The following is a 10,937-nucleotide window of genomic DNA, read 5'->3' on the forward strand; positions in this document are numbered from 1 at the left end:
AAATGATAAACTTTATCAAATTTTGTGAGAAATTTGATGGTTTGGTTAGCAATGAACTTGAAAACGTGAGAGAGCATTCACCAAAACTTGCCATAAATTAGAGACCAAAATTTCAAAACAAAGTAGACCTAATTGTGCATGTAATAAACACCCTAATCTTAATTTTTTCAGTTGAACTTGGAGAAAAGGAGAAGTCACACAGATGATGCAGAGGCCCCACGCAACTCATTCCCAAACACGCCTACCCTTATTATCATAATTCCATTCCTTAACCCCAATAAACCTTCTTCATTAAAAAGCTTTACAAACCCAAATTATAAACTTCAAAACATAATATTACTAAGCTATATTATGTAAAACAATCAAGCATTATTAACTCTACCAGAAGATATTGCTGAGGTGGCCCGATGGTAGCTGCCCCATCGTCTCTTCCAAATTATCACGTGATGGTGAATGGGCATGTCGTCCTTCGTAGGTCGTTATCACCATTCTCGGATCTTCCGCTAATCTCTCGACCCTCTTCTTCACCCTACACTTATCTTCTGTGCACCGGTAGTAGCTCCTGCACATGCAAAAATTATTCAACCAGGTCACCACAATCCGACCATGAGTTTATTACAATAATACGTCATCGATGTATTCAAAACTCTATTAAAAATCAATAGATGGGATATCTACTTATATCTATTAAATATGATATTAAATAAATAACCAAATTGTGATTTGTAGGTAGCTTAGGTTTGAAGGGGAAAAAAAGCCCTAGAATTAAGGCTAGAGATGTGGACAATACACACAAACAAACCCTATTTGAATAGTGATCAAGAATAAACCCACAACTTATATAAATGTAATGCCATATTTATATGATGAAATTACAAACGTTTTTCTTTTTCTGGAAATGAAAAAAGAAAAAGAAACAGTACAGTAGTGTAGAAGAGGTAGCAAAGGAATATGCAATAATTATGTAGTGGTGTAGATATAATCTTTGAGAAAATAAAACAAGATCTGTGAGTTATTAAAAATCCCCCTCCATCCAATTAATAATGATCCATGCAATTAATTAAATTATATGAGTGAAAGAAAGAATGAAACCTGGGATGGAGGGTGTTCTTGACAACTTTCTGGCCGTACTTTCTCCATTTGTAACCGTCGTCAAGAACGTCGACGTCGCTCATGGTTTTGAAGCAGAATCTGGGCTCTCTCACTTTCTTCCTCCCTTTTATCCGCTTCATCTTCATCGCTCTGCAGCCGCCGCCGCCATCTCCACCGCCATTATTTTTCCCTCTCCCCACATCCACATCCACATCCCTATCCCTATCCCTGTCAAATTAAAACTAATTAATTAAATTAAGAGGAGGAGGAGGAGGAGGAGGTGGGGTTTGAGTTTGAGTTTACCAGAGAGAGGAGGGAGATGATGGGAGCGTGGTTGTGGAGGTGGCGGCGCCGGCGAAGGCAGAAGCTAAGTAATGGAGATGGTGTTGCTGGCGGGGGTTGAGAGAGAAGAGATCGAGGCCGGCTTCTTCAGCGGCGGCGGCGGAGTTTTGGGGGAGAGAGAAGAAACCCATTTGTGTAAGAGTAAGATCAGATGATTGATGTTGTTGGGGTTGGAATAGGCTCAGCAACTGATTCGCCATCTCCTCCGAAGCCGATCCCATTCATCACACCAACCAAAACCAAAACTCAATTGGAATTTGGATACCACTACCACGATGATCTCTCTCTCTCTAACTTTCAACTTTCCAGAGAATTTTGTGCAATCTCAACACCTAATAAATATACATTTATATACATATAACCCACCCCCACTCCACTCCATTTTTAATTGTCAAATTTTGAACGGTGATATATATTACGAAAACAATATTTGATTTAGGTAGATATATAGATATACTTAAATATATAATATTTTTAAGTTTTATGTGATTTGACCCAATACTTTATAGAATCTTTGAAATTCCAAGCCATTAGAGACTATTTTGACTTTTATTTATTTCTTTATTGTAGATAATTATTTCAAATATTAAGGACTATTTTATATATTTAATCTTTTTTCAATCTAAAATTAGGAGTTGAATTAGTTGAAACCCCATATGATAGTTTTTTTTTTCTTCAATGTGAGTAATTTTAGTTTATATGATGTCTACCGTCTTGGTTAAATGTATTTTAAAGATTTGATATTTTTTTAACTTTTTTTTTCTTTTTTCCTTAAAAAAACGTTTTTCTCTTAATTTTATATAGTTCTGAATGTTAGTCCAGCTTTCACACGTGATTGCTAAATATAAATCAATTAAATGAGTTTATATGAATCAATTAAATGACTATTTAGCCTCGAGGAACAGCAAGCATCCTTTTGATTAATTAAATAATCAATTAAATAATTTTTTTTCCTTGATTCCATTTCGAGAGAGTTTAATAACCACATCCGTTTGAGAGTTGTTGTAGAAATTAACCATTTTTCTTTTTAATAATGAATGAATGGTAGAAGACTAGACGTAAAAACATTATTATCGTCGAAACACAGAAAGTTAAAGTTAATTTTTGAGATAAAAAGCAGCAACTTTTTATCTACTATTTTGAAAATGACCATATATTTTCAAAATCATAACTGCATCTCAACCAATTTTACTTTCCCTTGTTTTTACCTTTTACCCCTATTATCTGTTACTGATCACACATATATACATGTATCATGTAGATTCTAATAGTTATTAGTCAGTTTAAGTTTATAACTAAGTTAGTTTTGTTCTTGTTTCAATAATTATTGACAATTTGAATTTTTATTTTTCCATTTCTTATAATTTATTTTCAAATTTTTTGTTTACACAACTTTTACTTTATAATTTTCAACTTTACAAGCTTACACAAACTTAAACTTCTAAATCTTAAATTTCACAAACCTAAATAGTTCATCTTTTAGAAAAGACAAGAAAGAGCCCTATAAGCCAAAATATGAAAAATGAGTACACAATAATAAATAATGGGAAAGAAAGAAAAAAAGTGGCAATGTGTTGGTACAAAAACCTATGATAAGGATGGGTATGGGGGTAATGAGATACATTGTATTATTTTTTTAGAAAATAAAAATTAAAAAGAATTAAAAAGAGATCAGAAGGCAATGATGGATGAATCTTATATGCAAATCTGTCTTCTCACTCTGTATCGGCGGTGAAGAAAAATGATTGTGGTTCATACAGAAAACACCACTCTATTTTCACCTTTTTGCCAGAGATAAATAAATAAATATATGTGTGTGGAATATTTCTTTTTTCTCTTATTATTGTTATTATTTTATAAGAAATTAATTCAGATGAATGAAATTATGAAAAGTGTGTGAACTTTTATTTTATTTTTAAAAATTTCTTTGGAAATTGGTTTTGATGATTTGCTTTGTCTGCTTCCAACCAACCCCACATCCAACCAGACCACCCAACTTCTAAATTGTTATTTCATATTTTCCAAACTCCCAACTTATAATTTTGCTATCATGTTCATCCCCTTTCTTCTCAGCATCATAATTATTCCAGTCCTTTATTTATGAAATAAAATTTTAAATATTGTTTTTTAGGTTAAAGAATAACCCTTTTAATCTTTGAAATGGTTTCATAAAAGCATCATTAACAAAAATCTAATATAAGTGTGTTTTTAATTAATTTTTTTATAACGTATGGGGTGGGATCGAAATCACAACCTCCTCTTTGTTATAGAAAGATATCAATTACCGTTGAGCTATGCTCACTTTGGCAAGTATGTCTTTAATTAGTTTACCCGTGGGTAAACTAAAAATTTTATGATAAAGAACAAAATAAATTTATATATCAAATTGGTAAGCTAAAACCTGAAAAACTAAATTATATAGTATATGAAAGTTGTAGATGATCGAGTAGATAAAAAAATAACCCGATATATACTGGTAGAAGTATTTTATAAAAAAAAGTTTACATACATGACGATGAGAGAAACTATAAAAAAAATATGGTAGGTATAGTAAGAGTTGAAAATGTCACAAACTATATAGGGCTAAATATCCTATGTAATATAGATGAATCTATAAATCTTACGGTTTATTAATTTTTTATGAATATATTAAAAGGTATACGAACGTAACAATTAACAAAAATTTGTCAAAAACATACAAAAATAAAATTAGTAATGGAATCTAATTTGTATACCAAGGTCCAATCCAATTCTAAAATTTTGTGATTTAAATCTATAAATATTCATAATTCTTAAGAAAATTTAACAATAAATCAAGATAAAATTTAAAATTACAAAGGAAATAAAATTTTATATTCCTGCTAAAGCCAATATAATTTGGCGGTGATTGACATATATCTCCAATCAAGGGGCTGTAAGTTTGAACTCCACCGCATGTTGTATTAAAAAATAATAAAAAAATCTATATTCCTTCATTGGTTGTCCCTTAATTGAAAGGATCTAACTTTTTATTACATATATTTTATGAAGTAATAATGTATACTACAACTACGACAACATATTTATGTTGAAAACTATAATATTCTATATTAATTATATGGTAATTATACTTTCATGCATTTTGGTAACAAATTTCATCTAAGCTCAGTTGGAGAATGATTCATTTATATTTATTATAATATTCACATTTCGTCATCTATACCTCATATGCCACTCATGGATGATCATATACCTAATTACATATAATGTTAGTTCAAGCATCAAATTTAAAAAGAGTGTGATTAATCAATTGATGGTAGGGAAACCATATGATAAATTTAAATCATTGAGAGATTAATAACAAAGTTTATTGAAAACATGCATAAAAATAACAACAACAACAATAATTTCACTTTTTTTACAAAAATTAACAAAGCTATAGAGAAAAGTCCATGGGAACAAATCATAGTTGAAGTTTGGGGCCACACTCTAATCGTAGAAAATTCAACTCTAGGTTAAAAGGCTTTTATGAAAATATTTTTTTTTCCAAGAAAATTATGTAAAAAAAAAAATTTATAGTAGTTATATCTTATTTTGACAATGTAGACCTTTATTCCATAGTTATGATATATTAGTTTTTACATTAATAATTTATTTTCCGTGTGTGATGATTTTTTACGTCTATTTACATGTTGTTTGCCTAATATAATATAATTTCCTTAAAATAATTATTTAATTTAATTTTAATATCCTTTTTTAGAAGGGGACTTGAGGAATGGGGGCAAAAATAGATAGGGTTTGTCCACCAAGAAAGAAGACGTTGATGGTGGGTAGTGAAAAAAGAAAAAAGAGTAATGATTAAGAGATAAACAGGGAGAAATATAATAATGCAAATTTTATTTTTTAGCTTAAAAAATTGTAATCTTAAATTGTAATATGTGTGAAAACTAAATATTATAATGGTGCTCACCTCCTTTCCTTTTTTATAAATAATTTGGCTCATCAAAAACTTTATATAACTTCAACCTCAATGGAGAATATTGTGTAGTACAACGCACCTATACATATATATTTTTTTACAACACATGGTAAGGAAATTCGAACTTGGTCATAGGACAGTTGCTAATTACTGCTGAGTGGCATGAGCTAAGTTTGTATCACGATTTTTGTTATTAAATTTTGAATGTTTTTTTACCTCCTTTATTTACTGCTATTATTTTAACACCTTTTTTTACCAGAATGCAATCCACTTTTTCCAATTTTCTCACTCATTTTCCCACATTCTTTACCTTTTGCACTTTTTAAGATACGATATTTTCTTTTCTTCTGAAAAAGATAAAAACACAAAACACTAATTAATATGAATTAGGGTTTCAGTAGCTCATTATTGCTTGCGTCATGCCGACGTATCTATGGCGTCATAATAACAACCCACTTTTATGATCTAATTTCCAAAATAATATTTTAATATAAATTCAAATAAGTTTTTGAAATTACAAAATTGGTCTCTCTTTTTCTGGGCCCTGGTCCAGTGGCCAGAATCCTCAGAAGCAGATGGCTAGGGCATGGTGGGGTGGCAAACACACATCATTTCATTTTTGTCTCTGTGCATAGGTTGCCATAATGCCCACCTCTATTTTCCAATATATATCTTTTCTAATATATTTTTTTTCATTTATTATTATTTTTACAGTTTTCATTATTTTTTTAATAACTTAATTCAACGATTAAGACATCTTACTCGTTCTGGAAAGGTCGGAGATTTATTGTACCAAAACAAATGTTGTGTTCTTTAGATTTAAATTTAAATCGATTTTCTTTAATTTAATAACTTATTTTGATGATAAGTTTTGTAACATTTAAATTTATTTGCTAATTAAGAATTCTCATGTCTTTATAAATATTTATGAAATCCTAGCCAAATTCGAACACGCTTGATAAGTCGTGTCTAAATTTGTTGTTTTTTGTCTTCCTAATAAAAGAAACATATGATATGAACTTATTTTTCAACTTCAACTTATTTTTTGAGATGAAATGTTACATGATTCTATTTTGAACATAATATAGTAAAAAAAAAAGGAGATGTCATTTCGAAAAAGATTTTTGTTTTTCTAAAAATAAGTTGATTTTGAATAAATTGCAAAAATAACAAAAAAGAATATCTATTTTTTATGTATGGGTTAACTTCAAAATTTTATAAAGATATAAATTGAGACCAATCAAAAATCATTCTGCCGATATTTAAAAAAAAAAATAAAAAGTAATGATATTTTTATAAATACATATTTATTTCATGTCGTTTAATATAAATCTTCTTGGTCTTTTTAAGTCCAATTTTGAAAACAAAAAGATAGTTTTTTAATTATTTTAAATATTTTTAAAACTATATAACAAAACATAAAAAAAACTTCTTTGAAAATTTAAAAGTGAAAAGGAAAGTTTTATCAAACAAATTTTGAAAGAATTACTTTACATTTAAAAAAAAAAAGAACATAAAATTTTCGGATATAAATTTAAGATGATTTTTCTTCCTGGACGTTTAGAAGAGCAATTTTCATATTTCAAGAACCATGAATTGGTAAAGAATCTGACATATGAAAGAAATATTGTAAGGAAATGAGTTCGAATTTATAAACATCTCTCTCGAAGGTAAAATTCCATAAATTTTTTAATTTTAATCTTTTATAATATAATAGTTTAGTGCCTTTAATTTAAAATTTGTGACGATTTAGTCTCCATCATAAAAAATTATTATTATGATTAAATAAAGTTTCTTATTTATATAAATCAATAATAAGAGATGAAATATGTTCATAAACTAAAAAACTAAATCTTTATTCAATGAAAAAGAACACATAATTAACACATAATTTGATATAAAGATTTCTTAACCGAAACCAACTTATTACAAATTTTAAATTATATAGTATTACATTATTATGCAGTGTATAGTTCAGACTAAATCGTCACGAAATTATTTTTTTTATTACATGTTTGGACAAAGCTAGTGTTGAACATTATACCCACCATCAAATAACGCCAAAAGAAAGGGAAAAAAAAAGAGTAATATTCATCTTCCAATGAGAAAACCAGAAGAGAGTTGCGAGTTGAGAGTTTGCAGAAGCATGCTATAACGGTGGGAATTTAAAATGTGGAAGGAAGGTGTGATGCCGATTAGATGGGGCTGGGCTTGCAGGGAATCACTCATTTCCTATGACTGAAATTCTATCATTACTCTCACGCTCACTCTCCTCTCTCTCTCTCTCTTCACGGAATATATATCCATATATCACTATGAGGCATCATTATTCAAATATATATATTACATTAGGATAAGTTATGGGTTAAGTTTTTGTGTTGTTTAGGCAGTTTTAAGAGTTTTAATTTAGTTATTATTTATTAACTTTTTATATTCGTGAGTGTTCGGATTAGCTTTTTTAACACTCGTGGTGTTTGAATATGTTTTCTCTACAAAATTTTATTTGTCTTGGCTCGTTTGGATCAATGAACCAATTTATGGTGATTTTTTTGTTATTATTATAATTTAGTTAAATCGTTTGTGTGTGTCATTAGATGTTGTTGTAGTGTCAATTTAAGGATTCAAGAATAACTTAGTGTATTAAGACAATTTTAATTATCATCTCATGAAGTTGGTGTTTCGATTTCGTACCTTTGCAAGAGTTGAACACGGCAAAAAAAGGACTTGCCATAGTGAAATGCATTACATGTTTTCTATTAGGACGTTTAATATTTGGTACGAAATAGAAGAATCTTGCAAATTTTCCAAATACGTACAAAATGGATAATGGGCCATTTTGTAAAGTAATTTTAATTGAAAAAAATATATTGAAACTTTTAGAATCCTAAAGATTATAAATTGGAATTAAGGCTATGATAATTATAGCACGAAGTTTAAGCTTGAAATTTGAAACAAATATATAATTTAACCCTAAGTTTAATGGGTAAGTCATCACTAATAATTTATTTTTCAACAAGTTATAAATATTTTTAGTCTAATAAATGGAGATCATAGTGAAAATTTTAACATAAATGTCTTTAATTGTTAAACAATTTTCATGTTAGCAATTATATAATGAGTCCATTCACCAATTAAGAGTTGATACCAAGTATTATTCTAATGTTCACTCAAGCTCTTTTTAGAAAAATTGATCCAAATTAATAATTCTAGTAAACATTTTTAAGGATTTTCCAACTTTTGTCCCCAGTTGAAAAATAATTTATTGACTAATTGAATTATTATGTTCATGTCAGTCAGTAATAAAAACCGTTGAAGATGTGGGGAGGGAAAGTATTATCCATCGTATAAATGCCATGTTTGAGGACAAAATTTAAGTTTAAACCAAAAGTTTCAAAAAACGATGTAAAAAATATTAATGTTAATTATATATATGATCAGAATATCATTATCTATACTATATACTGTATAAAGTGATTATAAGGATAAATTTTCTCTTCTTATTTTGTCCTTTTAATTTCAACATTTCCATTATTCTTTTTATGGTAATTTGGTCGTTTAAATCTTTCTTTCCTCCCTTCAAACAAATTACTCTTTCTCCCTCCCTCTCTATAATCGCTTCTCCCTATGCTTGCACGCTCATGATTTTTCATCTTTCATCTTACTCTTCAATTTTGTGTTTGCTTTCTATGATAATTTTTATTCTTCTTTTATTGCCATAATATTTTTTTACAAATAATTTATTACCACAATATTATATATTGAATTCGTACTATTATTTGTAATTATATTATATTATACATTAAAAAGTATAGGTTATTATTTAATTCTCTTTAGAGTTAAAAGAAATAAGCCACTTTATTTCTATTGAATGATAATATTGTAAACTTTAAAAACGCTATTTATTTTACTTTAAATTATAACTACAAGATTTCACGTGCATAGCACGTATTTTTTATTATTATTCTTAAAAATTCCAATTTATCAAGATAATGAATACAACAATCGTCCCTCTCAAATAAAAATTTATCTAAAAACCATCTATTTAAAAGGTAATTTAGTCTAAATTTTAAATTATTTATCTATTATATTTATGATACACGTGTTTTAAACTACCTTGTAATTTATATACGTGGATGACCTCATTTGGCCATGGGTCCAATAATCGCCATCATGTATAGTAACTTTTGAAAAAGAAAAAAATTTCACTCTTACATTTTCATTGCCTAATTATTAGTTCACATGCCAAAGTTCTTCATTAACTAATTAAATATATTATATATAACTTTACTAATTACTTTCATTTATATATTTTGCTATATGAATATGTCTATCTATATCAACCTTTCTAAATTTGGTAAATAATTTGTAGATTTTGACATCAACCACCTTAGAAATTGTAACCGATTCAAGTAGGATATTGTTAGATTTTAGTATTTATTTGTTTTTTATTATTTTTATTTTTTTGAAAATAGTATTTATTTTTTTAGTACAACTGATATTTAGTATTTTATTAATTATCGTATAAAAAATGTATAAAAAATGGCCTAAGTTGATATTGAAGTGTGGTCATACGAGAGATCTATAAAATCTACTTTATGAACTCAACTATAGAACTAAATTTAACTTTTTAAGTTAGTGGATCTCCATAATCGAGACTCGAGATTTGGACTGAACAACATTGACCCGTAAGAAATTCAAACTGAAAGTTTCAAAGATAGATGGTACTTCAAAGTTTCGAGCATTTGTTATTGCCTCTCATAGAACGAAAGCTTTATATGAATATAATTTTACAAATTGAGATGCTATTTATTTTAGGATTTCACGTCGAAAAAGAAATTAGTACAAAATATGGAGTGGGATTCGAATTTGGGCATAAAAATAGTTGTCGGTTATTTGATCGGAAGTGTTGACTTTGTAAAATGGGAGATTTTTGGCTTTTTGGCACCAATCAGGATTAAAAGGGTTATATGAAAATAATGAAGATGAAGATTTGTTTATATGTGCATAAAAAATGCCCACATAATATGAAGTTTAAAGTCTCTGTCATTATTACTAATGTCTGCCATTACAAGTTATAATTATTCAGTTTAAAATTTTCTAACAAGGTAATGATTATAATTAAAATATAATGATTTGTTTGGGCATCTGGAAAAACATGCTACACCTTGTTTTCCTGTGAGTCTGTGACAAAGTTCCCCATCCAACTATTTTTGGATGCTTTTTGTATTAATTATTATGCTGCAACACTTGATTAAGCATTATTATATCAAATTATAAATCTTTTTATCGGCTAGACTATCATACTATTCTCTGATTGTTATCTAAAATTTTGGAGGTTGGATTTTAAACATTAAGTTTAATTATTTGTAGATAATTTGTTAGAGATCCAATGCAACGTATTATTTTGTTTGTTTAATTGATTAGAGGTTTGTATTGGTAAATATTTAATTAAAGCTATAACTAGTAAGTAAAGTTTGATCTCAAGTTTTAAAATGAGTTTAAATTTTAAGTTGAGAGGGTAAAATAAAATATTTCCAATTTTAGA

The 10,937-nt window shown here is 28.1% G+C and overlaps 1 protein-coding gene across 1 annotated transcript; it reads right to left on the minus strand.

Moving 5' to 3' along the window:
* Nucleotides 1–123: 123 nt before the first annotated feature.
* LOC111005748 (uncharacterized) lies at nucleotides 124–1,807 on the minus strand. The gene is made up of 3 exons (XM_022277369.2): nucleotides 1,396–1,807; nucleotides 1,093–1,320; nucleotides 124–562 (listed from the first exon to the last, which is right to left on the minus strand). Exons 1-3 carry the CDS (start codon nucleotides 1,653–1,655, stop codon nucleotides 379–381), a joined length of 672 nt encoding a protein of 223 aa, XP_022133061.1. The 5' UTR covers nucleotides 1,656–1,807; the 3' UTR covers nucleotides 124–378.
* Nucleotides 1,808–10,937: the final 9,130 nt, after the last annotated feature.

The sequence above is a fragment of the Momordica charantia genome, assembly GCF_013281855.1.
Source record: "Momordica charantia cultivar OHB3-1 chromosome 1 unlocalized genomic scaffold, Mcharantia_2.0 BLBB01000001.1, whole genome shotgun sequence".
Taxonomy (NCBI): Eukaryota; Viridiplantae; Streptophyta; class Magnoliopsida; order Cucurbitales; family Cucurbitaceae; genus Momordica; species Momordica charantia.

What these genes read in the sequence shown, in the direction of transcription:
- LOC111005748 (XM_022277369.2), bottom strand. Translation starts at nt 1,655, where the DNA reads ATGGGATCGGCTTCGGAGGAGATGGCGAATCAGTTGCTGAGCCTATTC. An exon ending in TCATCTCCCTCCTCTCTCTG is followed by an intron (nt 1,321 to 1,395) that starts GTAAACTCAAAC and finishes TTAATTTGACAG; the next exon opens with GGATAGGGATAGGGATGTGG. An exon ending in AAGAACACCCTCCATCCCAG is followed by an intron (nt 563 to 1,092) that starts GTTTCATTCTTT and finishes TTGCATGTGCAG; the next exon opens with GAGCTACTACCGGTGCACAG.